We start from the raw sequence: 17,111 nt of genomic DNA, 5'->3' as shown, positions 1-17,111 counted from the left end.
ATAACATACATTTACAAAATAATGTCCAGTTTTCAAATAAATCACAAGCCTACAATTTAGGATTTGCCAGCAGCCATAGTTAGTAGATCTGAAATAAACACCACGATATATACTCTGCATTAATCGGGCATCAGTAAGCTACAATGGACATCATATAAGAAAGCTAAAGTTTTCACTTATTCCTTGTTCTTGTACGTCTGTAGTTTGTTAGTAACGGCCACTTATGCTATATTGTGAATGTATATGCTCTTTTGTACCTTTGTCTCAGTGCCTCCAGGTCGAGAGGTTTGTCTTCTGAATGAAATGGGATGATCTTCAGTGACTGAGCATGCTGCTCCTGTGTGTCCTCTGTCCTTTTCACCCCTGATGTCTGGACAGTGTCCCCTGGGAAGACAACGTCTGGGTCTGACCTGTGGGTCCATCGGAAAAAAGGTATTTATTAATATAGGCGTGTCTCTGAATTTCAATACTGTAATATATCAAAAAACTATTGTGTAGCCCTATTTCCTATTTTTTTAGGGCAGAAATGCTTTGATATTCTTTGATTAGCAGGCAGTGCTGGACCATCATGGTTACTGTCAGTATTTCCCTCCTATCAGTAGCTGTATATTTACTGATGTTTTTCACTGACCTGTGAGTTGGTCTAAGTGGTGTGGCAGCACTCAAAGGCACAGTCAACAGCAGCAGAACGGCTATCTCCATACCGCACTGGCCTGTGGCAGAAAAAAATCATGAGTGATGCTGAAGAAAACATCCTGTCCTGACCACACTTAATCCTGACAAATGATCTGTTGGACTCAGTGTTAGGCATAATAAAACAGACAGAAGATTTTGAGCAAAGAAATTATGAATAAGAAACTTGTTCAACATAACATAAACATCAAACATGAAACTTACCGCCAAGAAAATCCCAAAACCTGCTGTGGCTTTTTGAGGAAACCATTCGAAATGTCTTGCTGATTGTTGGATGCCCCAAGTCTGTCACCTCTCACGCCTTCTGGTCCTTTATAGTGTGATGGGAGAGTGAAGGGGGTGTGTCGGGAAGGTAGTAATTTTACTTCCAGACCAACTCCCACAATTGTGATTAATCATTGCGTCATTGCGGAATATTCATCCACTTTATTTACGAGAGCTGAGATACTAACATAAACTACCTTTAAAAAAACAGCTTTCGTGCTCAACATTGCACTTATACTTGGGGTGACCTTGTACCTTCTGCGATGTTTACATTGATTCTTGATGTTCACTCTTTGCTACACAGACCCCCCACCCCCCACCACCCCCATCCACATCCTCCTCCATCCCTCTCCTCCTTCTCTCCACTTGCTGCTGAGCAATTGTTCCAGAAATCGTTCTTTCATTTCCATCACCTGCAGGAAGCCCACAGAGCCCAAAATAAACCCATTTCTCCTCCAGGCTTTTCTTTATCGCCTCATTTTTCCTGTGCCTTTTTCCCTTGAGTCACTTTAGCGTCACTGTGTTTATTCCTGAAACGTCCTTCACTCACATCCCCCCCACACACAGTGTTTCAAAAACAACTTCTTGATGGTACACCTTTCCTCAAAGATAAAAAACAATCATATTTGACAGATTACCAGATACTATAATATCAAACATGAATGGCTTATGGCTTTGATAGCTGATAAATGATAAACTGATAAATGGTCACAGAATTCAGAAATTATGAACTTTTCAGGTTTGGCACATGGCCATTCTGTCATCTCTCTAGGTAATTAACCATTATTCTTTAACCTTTAATAATACAGTTAATCTTTGGGGAGCCAGTGTCAGGTTTTTTCAAGCTCCACTCTCCCAGCCTTTCTCCCTCTCTCTGAATCACAACTTCCCATCTGGAGTCTATTGTGTACCTTTCCTGTGACAACCATCTGGGCAGGTTGTGTTGTCTGAGTAGCGCACTGAGTCATCACTTGTGCGCGTGCACATGAACACATTAGCAATAAAATTATAAGGCAGTCTTGAGATTTCACAAACGATAAAGAAACTGTTAACACAACTCGCGTGACAGCAGAGATTGCATGCCAAAAGAAAGCAAAGTCACTTGGTGAACTAGTTGAACTTTGAGCAAAATGATGAAATAAATAAATTTTCCAGCAAACTTGATAAACATTCCCTTCTTTTATTTGACGACATCCCCCTGGGCTTTCGTAAATTATGATGGGCATTTTGATTTTACAATTTTTCTGATATATTTAAGTTGCAGACCTAGTTACAGGAATATGTAATATGTTTTTTTTTCATCCCTTTTAAGGATAATCAGGATCTTTTTCTGCTCCCTGCAATGAAATTTAGAAAGAATTAATAATAAAGAATATGTGTGATTACCACATTAGTCAATTAATTTAAGATTCCCTGTAGACATTTTTAGGAAATATAAAAATCTCTTTGAATAACAATCTCTGATGTTTATTTTTTGTAAAAACAAGAAATCTAAAAATTACATCTACGTTTCTTTCCTCGTTGAAAAATCCAGAATCTACGAAGATAGATGGAGAAAACATGGAGATACATACTTTGTCCAAAACAGTTACCCTTTAAAGTGGATCCACACTTAAAGCTTACAGAGGTCAGTTTAGGCTAGGTTTAGGCTACATGCAGTTTATCGTGTCCCAGCCGTTATGACGGGTAGTCATGATGTAAGTCTGTGTCAAGATGATTAAAGCAGATAGTCATGGATAGCACAGGTCTGTGAATACGAGTGTGTTTTTCCACTTTTTTTTGAGATCACTGAGGGTCATCAGTCTCTGATAGCTTCGACTTGTTGATGTCCTACATCTCAAGCTTCATCTTGAAGGAATATGCCTCTACTTCCATGAGCGCACTTTGTCAGGACTCCACTGACTTTTCTCCTGCTCTCGCTGACGTAGTGTTCATCCTGTTGTTGTTAGCCTGCAGCCACCAGCCGGCCACTTCAGACCTCCCGGCCCTGTTTCCTCTACCCACTGGGCACAAGAGTAAGCATCCTGCCAGGAAGGCCTGTCACTCGCATATCATCTTCCCACGGAGTTCATCTCTCAGGGCACTCAAGACACCTTGCAACAAGTGTGTGAACTTGTATTTTATCTATACAGTACTCCGTGTACAAAAAAACCAACTGATTTAGACGAATAGAATGTGAATTTGACTATATTTTTCCTGTCATCCCTTACTGCAGATGGATCTCTGTCACGGCTGATCTCATGAAGATCGATACCATCTATAGTTTATGAGTAGAGTAGCATTTTAAAGTTCGCTTTCAATGGAAACACTCTAAAATACACACCTATTGTGCAAAAGATAGATAACCTCTCCATTCTTCATGGTTGGATTGACTAAACCATGAAAATAACCCCATCTTGTGGTACTAGACACAAACTGCATTATAGTTCTGCACACACAACATGCAACTCACTGTGCTGTTTTTGTTTACATGACATGGCTTGGACATTTTAAGCTGTAAGCTTTCAGCTGAGAAATATTGATGTTATCTCACTTTCCCCTGCAGATGCATTTCACAGCAATATTTTTTTTTTTTCAAGGTCACTCAAGCTGTCAAAAGCTCCAGTGTGGTTATGCAACAGCTAGAGAGACGTGATAAAACCAAAATATTAATGGTTGGTCCAGTAATTCCCATGCTATTAAGAGATTTGATTGGAAGAGTGTGTTAAAGCTGGGCATACACACACATAGTGAGATGTGCAGCACAAGTCTGGAAACCCTGTAGGTTAGAGGGTCAACACTGGGAGATATAAGCTTAGAGTCCATTAGTGGATTATAACCATAACTACGCCATGGCCCAGCATCTCTCTTGGATTAAAGAGAGAGAGAGGGAGAGAGAGAGAGGGATGCAGAGATATGCCGAGTGCATGAGGGTGAAGGGAAATAAATTGAATTGAGCAAATTCTAAGGCAGAGCATTGTATACTGAGCCTACGGGGACGGAGGAACACTGGGAAGCGAGCTGAAGTAAACTCAGACTGGGGACAGCACTTTGGGGTTGGCAGACATCAGGTGTTTTTGGATCACTACGGTATATTATCTCATAATATACTTATATCTCATATCACCGGGCTGATCAAGAGATTTGCACAAGGTAAGTTTAAACGCATGAGTTAAACTAACTCATTTGTCTGAAATCTTTTTTATTTATGTATGTGATATCTCTCAGTATGGAAAATTGTCATGTCAAAGATACAGATATAGAGCTTTCGTATGCCATGAAGCATTTATCAGTGATTAAAACAGATGTGTTTACTGTAAAGATAAGCTGGCAGGAAGACTGTTTTATTGAATATACTTATGCTTTTTAATATCAAATTGATTGGCTTTTATTGCCACATTCTGGATATATAACAGACACGCACTGTACATGATGTGTATTTTTTCACTGTGTGTATTTCATTACTGTTGTGTAACTTTAATTTTGTTTATGGCCTGTTATGATTATTCCTCTCCCCGTGTATTTGCATGTGCGCGTGCACGCAGGAAGCATGGACGTGGACCTAGTGGGGATTATCCAGTGCATTAAGCAGGGGGATGAGAATGGTGTTCAGATACAGCTGCATGAGTTCAACAAAGAGGTAACACCACACAGGAGCTCACATGTCCGTTGGTCAGGATGAAACACTGCGGCTGAGACCATTATCATGTCCTCTTTTCTCTCTTACAGTATGCCCAGTGCTTCTTCTTTGATTCAGAAGAGAGGGACCGAAGGAAAGTAAGTTAGTTTATGCTGCTGCACCTGTTTACACAACGTTTGACACATCCCGGTCCTGCCTGTGTTCCATAAACTTCACCCCCACTCCACAGTCTGTCTGTGATTAGTAATTGTGCTGTATCAGTTATTCCTAATCCTCTCTCCTTGCATTCTCAAGCAGATTGAGGGCAGGCGAAGCGATTGAATAACCAACACACCGCATCTTAATCCATTTTAACACTTCCAGCTCTGTCTTTTGCAGCCATTGAACAACAGGTCCAACAATATAAAATTCCTTAAATTCAATTGTTTTATTTAAATCTGATGTGATGGATTTTATTTTCTAATTTGATATGGTATTTAATCAAATTTCATTTTGAGTTAAATTATTTTAATTTTCAATTCTTTTTTTAAATGATTGATTTCATTTATTATATTATATTATAATTTAATTTAATTTAATTTAATTTAATTTAATTTAATTTAATTTAATTTAATTTAATTCATCTATATATATATATAATGTCATCCATAGCAACAGGATCAACCTTGTCTTAGTTCAATAAAAGTTACTCTCAGCAGCTTTGTGAAACGCTCTCAAGAAGAAACTTTTTGCAAGGAACTAATGGTTGGAACTCCTCATGGTAACATACAACACTTTGTGTAATATGGCCCCTGATTGGTGACACAAATATATTTGTCTCTCTCTCCTGCTGCTTTGCTCCCTGAAATCGGATTATCCATCTCCTAAAGAAAACAAAACTAGAAGAGGTACAGTGCAGCTGCTTTTTAAATCAATAATGGATTGATTTTGTTTGCACACAAGAGCACCCTTAACTAGTTCATAAACTGAGTTTGAGCGTATTTGTGCTTTGCCCTGCTGTACCAGTTCAGGAAAAATAAAGTAAGGGATTACGCTGATTCTGACTCCGACTGCGACCAGTACGACGAGGAGGATCGAGGCCTCAGCATCAGACAGGTGCCTATTTCTGTCACTTTCTGCTTTTTGTCTTTTTTATGTTGTTAAACTAAAGCTCTATTTATTTTTGTTCCCGTCCTCAGAATTTAGCCCTTGTCCTGGTGAGGTTCATTGGAACGGGGGATAAATGTCATCTGTTGAGAGTATCTCTACGCACCCTGAGAATCCTCTCCAGGGACAAAAAGGTCCTGGGCCCCTTGGTGACCGACAACGCTCTCCTGACGCTGGCCAAACTAGCCGGGCTGACCACAAGTGATGCAAGTGTCGAATCCGGGGAGCCAGACTCTGATTTCTACAATAACATCATTGCCTCTCTGTCTGAGGCCAAAGAAATGAATTGTCGCACTGACGAGGACCAAGGTGACGTAGAAGCCAATGACCAACAGGACGAGTGCGTTGATGAGGACGCCATAAGTGACATCAGCATCGCCAACAGCGGGGATCTGGACAACATCAGCTGGTCTGGCAGCCACGGGCCCAGCGTCAACGAAATGCAGGGGGGCAGCAGGCATCACAAGGCGCTGGAGAGAGGCAGGAAGGACCGCAGAGAGAGCAAGATGGAGGGGGAGGAAGTGGAGGAGGGAGGGGCGTCAGAAGAGGAGGCAGTGAGAAAAGAGGCCCTAAAGGTTATGTGCAATCTGGTCTACAACAGCACCTGGGCTCAGGAGAGGTTCAGTGCTCTCAGGTGGGCGCCTTTGCAGGACGAAGACATTAACATGCACATTTGGATTATTTTTTATAAGAAAGGATTATCTTATCTTATCTTATCTTATAAAAAATAATCCAAAACACTGCTTAACACATATGTTGGCTGTGAAACCAGCATTTCTGGTTCCATTTATCAGTTATTTTCCCTTCATATAATGAACTTAAATGTAGTCCCTTAAATGTAGTCCCTTAAGTCCCTTTAATATTTGTTTTTTTCCTCCATCAGGCTGATGTGTGGCCTCACAGAGCGTCTATCCTCCAATGTGAGTGGCTCATCTCCCTCCAGTGTTCAGTTCTATGAACTACGCCTCATGTTCCTCATCACTGCACTACGGCGAGAGCTCAGCACTCAGCTTCAACAGGTGACATGACCTCACTTACTAAAAAGTGACTTCATTAAATACATAGTATATATTTCGCTAGTTATAATATGTGGAAGACCATGTATTAATACACTAAATTATATCTCTGTTTGTTGATTGTGTCACCTTTTTTTTTTTATTCTAATGTTAATTGAAACTGATTTATGTTCTACACCTCTTAACTGCCTTCCTTCCTGTCTCCCACTCATCGTGTTTCTCTTCCAGGAGGGAGGTGTGTCCATCTTCACAGCAGCTCTGGAGAGCTGCCTGGATGCTCAGTGGAAGGACCAGTATGAGTGTGTGCTGGACCCAGCAGCACCACCCATCTCACCCGAAGCCTCTCAGCAAATCATAGAGATCCTCAAAATCCTCTTCAACATCACCTACAGCACCCACAGGCAGGAGCCAAGTGAGGTCACTGTCATGCTGTTCTTCTTTCACAAATATGGTAATGATAGTCAAAAATACCATTAAAATGCATAATTGTATGTAAAATAGTAACTATGAGTCCGTACTAAACGTGTCAGCCATCAGGTGTAATGACGGGAAATACTATGTATCTCATATAAAGACAAATGATCTGTACTGTGTGTGTGTGTGTGTGTGTGTGTGTGTGTGTGTGTGTGTGTGTGTGTGTGTGTGTGTGTGTGTGTGTGTGTGTGTGTGTGTGTGTGTGTGTGTGTGTTTTCTCCTCCCTCAGGATGACGCAGCTCTTTACCGTCATCTGGTGGCGATGCTGCGTCTCTGTCTGATGAAGAAGTGTTTGCTTTCGGATGACACTGATGAACTGCAGGGGTGAGCACGAACCAACATCGGTCATCATTAATAACGATAATGCACATCCACTTTAAAGTTCTTGGGGTCACACTTTTATTTCTTTGTAGTATGTCATGCATTGTTCAAATTGTATCTCTCAGTTTAACTCTCATTTAAGTTCATATGAGCTCTAATTGCATGAATGGTAGGATACAGTTGTCAAAATATATTGGATATTATAAAATCATGGGTTTACAGCATATACAATAGAGGTTTAATGTAATGTTTTGTGACACAGTGTTATCTTAAGTATCTTAAGCAAATTAGTTTTAAAACTAATAATAATTATTGTGGACATAAAGTACACTTGTCTGTGAATGGACAATGGAGCTTTATTCTTTATTCAGATTTATAAAATAAACCATTTTAATGATCAGTTTTTTAGAATTTATTATATGTGAGGTGGGAAACCCCTCAACTCTTATTAGGAGTTATATAAAATCCAACTTTAATCCCAAATCTTGTTTGGTCCCTGAATTTCACTCTCATAGAGAAGCATTGTTTTGAAATTATTTTTGAAATAATAATCTTAAATCTATACTAATACTTCTAGACTTGTTTTCTGCATAGAAAAAGCATTTGAATATTTTTGAATCAGGGCTAATTCCTCTAATGTTGGTGGGTCATTTATTTACATTTGACAAAATATTGGGCTGATAATACATTAATGTCTCACTCCTTATTCTTGTGTAAAGAAATGTGTAATGTTTAATATTAATGTCAGATTTATTTGTAGTATATGTTTGTATTTCTACCACTTATCATATTTATAACAATCCATAATACTTTACTTATATCGACTCTTACTCTCTGTTCCTGTAACCTTCTGAATCCCACAGTCACACAGTCAACCTGTTGTCAGCGCTGCCTCTCCAGTGTCTCAATGTGCTGCTGATTGTTCCTGTGGAGCCAAACTCGACGCAGTGTCAGGGGGTCAACATGGACTGTGTCAACACGCTGGTGCTGTTCATGGAGAGACGCCTGGAGTCGGTAAGGGAGAAAGTGAAATGCAGAGAAGAGGGTTGAATGCATAATTAAGAGTCTTTGCCTGAAAAGTTTAAAAAGAACAACTGTTCTCTGATACTGAAATAACCTAAGCAAGTCATCCTTGTGTGTTTGCTTCTCAGGGTGATAAGATGAAAGAGAAGCTGACACCAGTCCTCAATCTGCTGACAGAGAGCTGCAGGGCCCACAGAGAAACACGTCGTTACATCAGGGAACATGTAATACCCCTAAAAACATGATTTTCAGAGAAAGCTTTGTACCGCTAACAATATTTGGAATATATTTTAAACCAGTATTTTTTTTTTAAACAACTGAAATGATAATGAATTCCTGTCATTAGATCCTGCCTCCTCTGAGGGACACATCACACAGACCAGAGGAAGGCTCCACAGTGAAGAATCGTCTGGTCCGTCTCATGACTCACCTGGACACAGACCTCAAACACTGTGCTGCTGACCTCATCTTTGTCCTCTGCAAGGAAAATGGTAAGACCACACATTATCCTATTGAGCTGTATTTGATTTAATGTGATTAAACTGCAAGCTCTCCCTGTGTTTCTTACTATTGTCTTATTTGTAATTCATGTTGATTGTGTCGAAGCCAAAGACAATTTTCATCAACATTAACTTTTGATCATCACCTTCACATCCTCCTCCAGTGGGCCGCTTTGTCAAGTACACGGGCTACGGTAACGCAGCGGGCCTGCTGGCCACCAGGGGTCTGCTGGGCGGTGGGTCCAGGACCGCCAGCTCAAGCCAGTACTCAAGCGACTCGGACTCCGACACCGAGGAGTACCGGCAGGCCAAAGATCGCATCAACCCGGTGACAGGTCGGGTGGAGGCGGAGCAGCCGGACCCCATGGAGGGCATGACGGAGGAGGAGAAGGAGGAGGAGGCCAAGAGGCTCATCATGATCTTCAACAAGCTGTCCAGGTCAGTGAGGGGACAACGACTCACTGAATCTCTCATCAACAACTTTTCACTAATAGCATAAAACATATAGGAGAATATTAAGTCCTAATACTTACTAAATCCTGATTGTCCATATTTTTCTACCCCTCATTTGTTTTACAGAGATAAAATTATCCAGCCAATGGGAGTGGATTCAGATGGGAAGCTGGTCCCAATGTCGGGACTGAGGGATAATTCCCTCACTGAGGAGGTGAAGTCTGGGTCTGAGAACGAAGGAGAAGCAGAGGAAGGAGAGAAGAACTAAAACATGTCATTGGTTCAATTTATTAATTTTATAAATGTCCCAATTCTTCAGTTTGACAGTACATACATGTGTGTTGTAAATGTACGTACGACATAAAAACGATGTTTAAATCAAGAAAGGATATCTATATATTTGTTTCTCTTCCCTTCTCTTTATTCAGATTTATAGAAGCAATAAGTTCACACTGGTTTAAGTTGAATTGATTTAAGTTGAATTGAAGTTGAATTGATTTCCTTGTAATGACATTATAATATTGTCCAATATTTTAATAAAGTCTTGGAAGCGTATAGTTTGTACTGGAATTATCTGTATTTCAATGCATGGTTTCATTTAGTCTCTTCAATAGTGTTTTGTCAGAATCAATATCAACTAGGCTACATCTGATGCACTCATTGGTTAGTTGAAATAAACATCTGCACAGCATATTTACCTTTTTCTATAGAGTCTCTGCTGTGTTGCCGTGTTCAATTGTCACGGATTGTGCTCAGGTGCATATTGTACTAAAACTTTTGATACGAAACTTCTGATCACATCTGTATTGTTAAATAATCTTATACTTATACTTTGATTGGCTGAACAGTTGAGTTCAAGGCTTTTAATATTATTTCTGTTTATTAGGAGGGTTTAGGTTTTGTTGTAGTATATTCATTTCACAGTATTTTGGTTTTGACGAGGGGTTCTAAATTGAACTAAGTTTGTACCTTTAGCACAAACACGTCATTTTCAAATGCAGGATGTGGAATGAGTGAAAGGCCTGTGAAAAGAGTTGCACATTACCTCTTGAGCTGAGTGACAGAGCTCTTTTATTTAGCTCAGTTTCTTTGCATCAGAAAACAGTAAGGTATCTTAGAAATATGGTTTTAATTTTCAGAAACATCAATAATATAAACAATGTTAAAACTCTCTGATCATAGTCTCATTATTTTATGTAAACATTTGTGTAAATTAATTCTAAAACATACACTAGTGTTTAAACATGGTTCAGGTTGCACCTTTGTGCAGTACTGCCAAATCCAACACCAGAGCAATTATTTATAAAAATGTTACTACCTCATCTATGATTTTTGGTATAGAATCAAGATATGAAATGTTAACAAATCTTGTAAACATGATTATTTCTGAGATGTTATTGTCAAGGTAAAGGATTTCACAAAAAGGGTAAACAATGACAAAACAATGTGCGTCAGTACATCTCCATCATCTCTTCGAGAGACACCTGCAGCTCCACAGACTGCAGGGAGGAGGCGCCGCCTACGACAGCCATATTCTTCAGTAACTCCATTGAAGTCAGGACCACCTGAGACAGAAGAAATAACGGAGCAGAAAGTCAGATGCAATGACAAGAATGACAAGAGTGAGATGGCAAATTTAAAAATTGACAGAAGCCATGCATTTTGAGAAAGCTGGAGCAATGAGACGTGTCGAGCTGCTTTCTTAAAAGTTATTTTTTCGTACAAGCTTTTCATTTCTCTTTGCATGCACTCCCCTACAGAGGCTCGGGTGCAAAAAAAAACTTTTACACACAAGAGATCAGTTGTCACCAGGCGCTTTTCAGGCTTTGTTCTCTCAGTGCTTTTAATCAATACTGAAACCAAATTGCTTCTTGAAAAGTGCTGCTGACTTCAGCTCCCTTGAGTGGGCAATTTTGGCGATTTGATCACTCATGAAATTTGATAGACGTATGTGCAGCAAGAAAAAAACCCATTATTATAATACTAAAATTCTGCTTTAAAGTCTGTGAGAGCACAACACTGTCTGTGCCTTTTAATAATTCAAAGGGACTCTCACCTCCACTGTGATGAGTTTCTTCTCCCAAGGCCTGTTGTCTGGGTCAGGCCACTTCTCCCCAAGGCAGAAGAACAGGGAGCAGGGAGGGGAGTCTCTCCCGTCAATGAAGTCCAATATTCCTACAGGGAACAGACAATCAATCACTACATGAAGCCGACATGCAAGATACGACAAGTTTCCACTGGTACGCTGAGAAAAAGCTACATAATTATTCTTTTCACCCACCTCGCACAAAGTCCTTGAACTGGTACAGCGGTTGAGGCTCCAGTTTAGAAATCTCTTGCGGCTGTCTGCTCCTGTCGAACTTGGAGAAGCTCCAAAATGCTTTGATTTCGGCCCGTCGCTGGCTGTAGACCACATGGCCCGACACCCCCACATCCAAACCATTGCCCAGCTTGTCCAGGATGCGTTGGGTCAAACTGGCTTGGGCTTGATCCAGCATGGCTCCAGGACTTGGCAACGAGACCAGGGACAGGCCTGACTCGTGATCCAAAACTGTGCCGTTGAGGTCGGGCCTGAAGTGAAGACAACATTTAGTCATAAGATGAAATACTGAAGGCAGAGCCCTGACAACACTAAAGGAATAGTGTGACATTTCGGAAAATAAGCTCATTTTGTTTCTTACCGAGAGTAGATAGATACTACTTTTACATCTGTGAGGTAAATATGTAGCTACAGCCAGGAGACGGTTAGCTTAGCTTAGCATAAAGACTGGAAACAAAAGGGGACAGCTAGCCTGGTGATACTTAATAAGCTTTAGAAAAGTGGTCAGTAGATTTTGTTACCTTTGGTGAGAGCCAGGCTAGCTGGGTCCCCCTGTTTCCGGTCTTTATGCTAAACTTAGCTAATTGGCTAATGGCTCCAGCGACATACTTGCAATATAGAGTGGTATCAATTCTTCTTATTTCTGAATATCGGCAAGAAAGAGAATATTATGCTTCCTTAAAATATCAAACTATTATGACAGTTGAACTGAAGCTGAACTGGAGATATTGAGCATTTGTGAGACATGTTTCCTTTGGTAAAAGCTACATTTTGATGTTACCTGTAGACTAAACGGATTCCAACTTCATTCTCAACCAACTGCTCGGACACCACCACCCCTCTGTAGTACACTGATATCCTGAATTGAGTCCCTATGGATTCAGAAACAGGAGAAGAATATGAGAAAGGGCATACCACTCTTAACTGTATTCCTGTTTATAACATTAAAACAAATGTTAAATGATGAATGATATTAATTGTCAGGCTAAATTGTTTTAATGGCCTAATTGAAAATATTAGATGCTGATATTTAGTTACGGATGTCATTTTTGAATGTGAGTGTAAAATATTAATATAATTTCATTTTTACAGCTACATCCGTCAACTTACTGAAATTTTCTCTGTTACTGGTCATGTTTATGGTATGTAGGAACTGCTCCGCCAACTGCCCATCATTGGCCCCTTCCCCCATTGGATGTGCTGGTTGCTCCGGCAACCCAGCTTCACTGACTGCACCCTGAAACAGTACTGGATACTGCTGTTGCCCAGGCAATGGGTGTGCATCACTCACAACCTGGTTTTGGAGCAGATGTTGCCTAGGAGGAGGCTCAAAGCCTGCGGTGACCTCTGTGGAGAAAAGTTGGAGAAACTGAAAAGGTGTTTCTAGGAAAGTACCTTGGATACTGTTTTTTTCTGCTCACACAGCAACAGTGAGGAGGAATTGATGAGGAGAGGAAATAAAGTAAGTCTACCTTCTTCAGGGCAGATGTTTAGTCCCTTTAGACACTCCTGGAGAATATCCTGGTTGGCAGAGGACTCTGCTGGCAAATATTGGTTAGTTCAGATATATTCAGGAAAAGGGATTCCACATTCTTAGCTATCAAATTACAGAAATCACAATTTGCGAAAATAATAAAGTAATAATGTACCTGCAAACATAGTGACTTCTGGAAGATAGAGACAGTCCTCAGAGCATTCGACGGCCTGGCTCTAATATATCACAAATACACATTGGAATGAGTTCACATGCAATTACATATTTACACAGCAATTTCATTTTAGGACCAGTGTTCCTACAAACCCACAAGCACAGTCGCTTACTTCTTGTATAGGAAGGTGATAATCCTCAAACAAATCAGGGTCATCTTGGTCCTGGGATCCAGCAGAAGAGTTTGCTTTGGGAGTGAAAGCAAAGAGCTTAGTTAAAATCTGCAGCTTGCTATCTTTTACTAATTTATTCTCCTCAGAAACACCTCGTTAATCTTTTAATCCCCTTTACAAACGGCATTGCCTCTGTTTTACCATAAACGTATGCAAAATAGATGGAAATGGAAAGGAGTTGATCAGATATGTGCTGTACACTGAAATAAAAAAATGTAAATCCAATTATTGCGAAGTGCCAGTGAATATATTTCACATACACGTCTCATTACATTTATTCTGATAGTAGGTGATTCTCAATACATTTCATCAGAGGACATAGTTCTTTTTAAACTTGCCTGGTATCCACTACAATAAAGGACCGAATGTTGATAGTCTACGGACGCACTGGCGGATCCTCACCTCCTGATGCTGAATCATCCGGCCAGCGAAACACTTTGTGGGGGTTAGCAGCGTCGTTCTTGTTGTCAGAGATCAGCTTGAAGCCTTTGGCTCGGAGGGCGCTGCGGAAGTTCCTTTTCCAGACTGAGTGGTCTCCATTAGCACGGCCATTGCCACTCACTTCCGCCCAGGCCTGCAGGGAAGACACAGGTTGAAGGCAACAGATTATACAATGAATACAAATTAAATGTTATGTCTTATTCATATATATGACTTCTTTCTACTATACTGCCACTGATATTTTTTTATTACTGTGCGTGACCATTACCTTAAAGATGAGGATGTCAGTGTTGGAGGAGTCCTGTCTTAAAGCATGTTTCCATGGGATGGAGAACTGTGTTCGCTCCAGGTTTGTCCACAGCACACCGGGATACTTGCCGCTGTCAATCTTGGTCCGCAGCCACGGGATGAGCAGTGGTTTAGAATGAGACATTTCTGCAGGAAAAAAATGTCAGATCATCTACAATAGAAATAATTTTATACATTTTTGTTGCTTTGATGTTTATTTGTAATATTTGAATGATATCTTTTAAATTGCAAGCTCAGAAGCCTATCCAGATAAATATTGCAGTCTTGTAGCTATAACTGTCCTTGCACTGAATCAATGAGTCAATAACACAACGAATCTGGGAAAAGGATTGGTGGAAGAACTCTTCATATGATTAATAAAAGCAGCTGAGCCAGGCCAGATTTTTAAACACCATAATTATTCATATGTATTTATAGGTTTATATGATTTATTAGAATGTTCAGATCCATCTTAAAATATTCTTTTAACATGTAGGGCGCTATTAAGTCATTTTACAACTGGATTCAACGATGTTATCAAGTTAGTAGTGTAGGTAAAAGGGTGTAAATAAAAAAACAATGCAACAATGCAACCTTTGCATGTTTCCATGAACTGTTCATTAAAGTGTAGAAAATATGTTTCTAATGCATGCATAATAATATTAGAATGAGGGATTCATCTCTCTTAGTCTTTTATCACTCCCACCAAATTATAAAAATGTTTAAGAAATATTCAACACACAGAATCTAAGGATCAACATCCTGACTTCTGTATGGTGCAGCTGGAAAAATGTTTTTGCTTATATTGTCAATTTCTGAATTGCAAGAAAGAGGAAGCAGGCGGATTTGAGGGCAGGTGTTGTTCAGCATTCAATCTAACGTACTCTAATATGTAAAAAAATTAGAATAATTAAAAAATACCTCAAAATACTTATTGCATTACAGTCATTTAGCAGATGCTTTTATCCAAAGCAACTTATAATCAGTAGTATATTACATATCATTCACCCATTGATGACAGGCTACCATGCAAAGTGCCACCATCAGACTCTAACTAACATCCAGTCCAACTTGGTTAAGTGTCTTGCCCAAGGACACATCGACCGCCGAAGCCGGGTATCGAACCACCGATCCTCTGAATGGAGAACTACCTTGCTCTCCACTAGGCCACAGCCGCATTAAAATGCATTGAAGCATAAAAAGTAAAATTATAAAGCACTCCACTCTAAAAAATGCTTCCCTACAGTCAAATAGTAATATTGGTGTAAAGTAGTTTAAGTGCGTTTAAATGTAAAAGTTAACTAGGCTATAAAAGTGTAAATACTCATGTAGCCAACAACCAAGTCAAGTCTGATATTTAATACAGCATGCAGTATATATAGTATATATAGTATCAAGTCGCCTGTATAGTATATGCTATAGTTGCCTTCTCCCTCTGTCTATAAATGTAGTATAGTATAATAAAATATTCCTGTGACCGTGTTATGGTGTTTAACAGATGAGCTGGAAAAACAACAGTTGAGGAGTTACAGGCACAGAAAGTGACATTGTTGCCAACAACTGTAAAATGTTTAAACAAATCACCGACACTGACCAAACTCTCCTACCTGAAGTAACGAGATATCAGCCGATGCGTGTTGAGTTCAGGTGCCGTCGTTTTCCAGGGGTCAAACGTCAGAAACGTGATGCAGTATAACAGCTAGAAGTGTGGCCGCTGCGCTGTCAGTCGATCCCAGCGGCTAATTCCTTAAATACCGCCGGAGTCCGGCTGCTACCTGGGACTGGTTTCATGGGAAACTCCGAATCGTCAGTTTCGTTTTCAAGATGTGACGTCAGAGAGTTTCATATCATCCGGGGCCGCTGGGTGGAGTCAAATACACTTTTTTTTTTTTTATATATATACTTGTGAGGACCCTTTAGGACATAATACATCCCATAAACATGTTTAAATACATAACATACAATGCTTTGATTAATAATTTGAATCGGTAGAACTGATTAGAAATTCTTAACCGCATCTAACTCCTTCTACCTCATTGTAAAATGCAGAAACTTGTTTTTATGATTAATTTTGTAATATTTGAATGATAACTTTTAAATTGCAAGCTCAGAAGCCTATCCAGATAAATATTGCAGTCTTGTAGCTATAACTGTCCTTGCACTGAATCAATGAGTCAATAACACAACGAATCTGGGAAAAGGATTGGTGGAAGAACTCTTCATATGATTAATAAAAGCAGCTGAGCCAGGCCGGATTTTTAAACACCATAATTATTCATATGTATTTATAGGTTTATATGATTTATTAGAATGTTCAGATCCATCTCAAAATATTCTTTTAACATGTAGGGCGCTATTAAGTCATTTTACAACTGGATTCAACGATGTTATCAAGTTAGTAGTGTAGGTAAAAGGGTGTAAATAAAAAAATTAAATAAAAAAATGTTTAACTACTGGACGCAAGATGTCTCCTACTATGTCAATATTTTGTGAGTTGCATTCTGGGCCATAGTTGTGATGTCACAAATCATGCTTGTAGGTACATGTATTAAAACTCAGATTAAAGCCAAATAAGTTTCCCTCCTTCAGCAGATGAGTGTCAAACTAAAGGCCAAACATCCAAGTCAACTAACAATAACCAAAACCTTCTCCCCTAAGAGAGCCTTTGGAAT

General features: G+C 39.7%; 2 protein-coding genes across 3 annotated transcripts; one reads left to right on the top strand and one right to left on the bottom strand.

The window, feature by feature from the left end:
- Positions 1–4,475: 4,475 nt before the first annotated feature.
- si:dkey-94f20.4 (synembryn-A) lies at positions 4,476–9,783 on the top strand. The gene is made up of 13 exons (XM_054598518.1): positions 4,476–4,576; positions 4,666–4,713; positions 5,446–5,463; positions 5,582–5,671; positions 5,755–6,356; positions 6,606–6,741; positions 6,967–7,155; positions 7,442–7,536; positions 8,397–8,547; positions 8,685–8,780; positions 8,903–9,047; positions 9,221–9,494; positions 9,636–9,783. Exons 1-13 carry the CDS (start codon positions 4,487–4,489, stop codon positions 9,775–9,777), a joined length of 2,076 nt encoding a protein of 691 aa, XP_054454493.1. The 5' UTR covers positions 4,476–4,486; the 3' UTR covers positions 9,778–9,783.
- Positions 9,784–10,562: 779 nt separating this feature from the next.
- Positions 10,563–16,306, bottom strand: irf3 (interferon regulatory factor 3). Of its 2 annotated transcripts, none has more exons than XM_054598521.1 (11): positions 16,034–16,306; positions 14,420–14,586; positions 14,113–14,284; positions 13,651–13,724; positions 13,479–13,539; positions 13,302–13,367; positions 12,940–13,176; positions 12,611–12,701; positions 11,791–12,080; positions 11,566–11,684; positions 10,563–11,074 (listed from the first exon to the last, which is right to left on the bottom strand). In XM_054598521.1, the coding sequence occupies exons 2-11, from the start codon at positions 14,582–14,584 to the stop codon at positions 10,961–10,963; spliced, it is 1,389 nt and encodes a 462-aa protein (XP_054454496.1). In that variant the 5' UTR covers positions 14,585–14,586; positions 16,034–16,306; the 3' UTR covers positions 10,563–10,960. The 2 variants fall into 2 exon arrangements, with proteins under 2 accessions (XP_054454496.1, XP_054454495.1); XM_054598520.1 differs by having other exon boundaries at positions 16,047–16,305.
- Between the last annotated feature and the right edge of the window lie 805 nt (positions 16,307–17,111).

This window comes from Anoplopoma fimbria, chromosome 5 (genome assembly GCF_027596085.1).
Source record: "Anoplopoma fimbria isolate UVic2021 breed Golden Eagle Sablefish chromosome 5, Afim_UVic_2022, whole genome shotgun sequence".
NCBI lineage: Eukaryota > Metazoa > Chordata > Actinopteri > Perciformes > Anoplopomatidae > Anoplopoma > Anoplopoma fimbria.
This window is presented reverse-complemented; position numbering and strand designations above follow the sequence as displayed.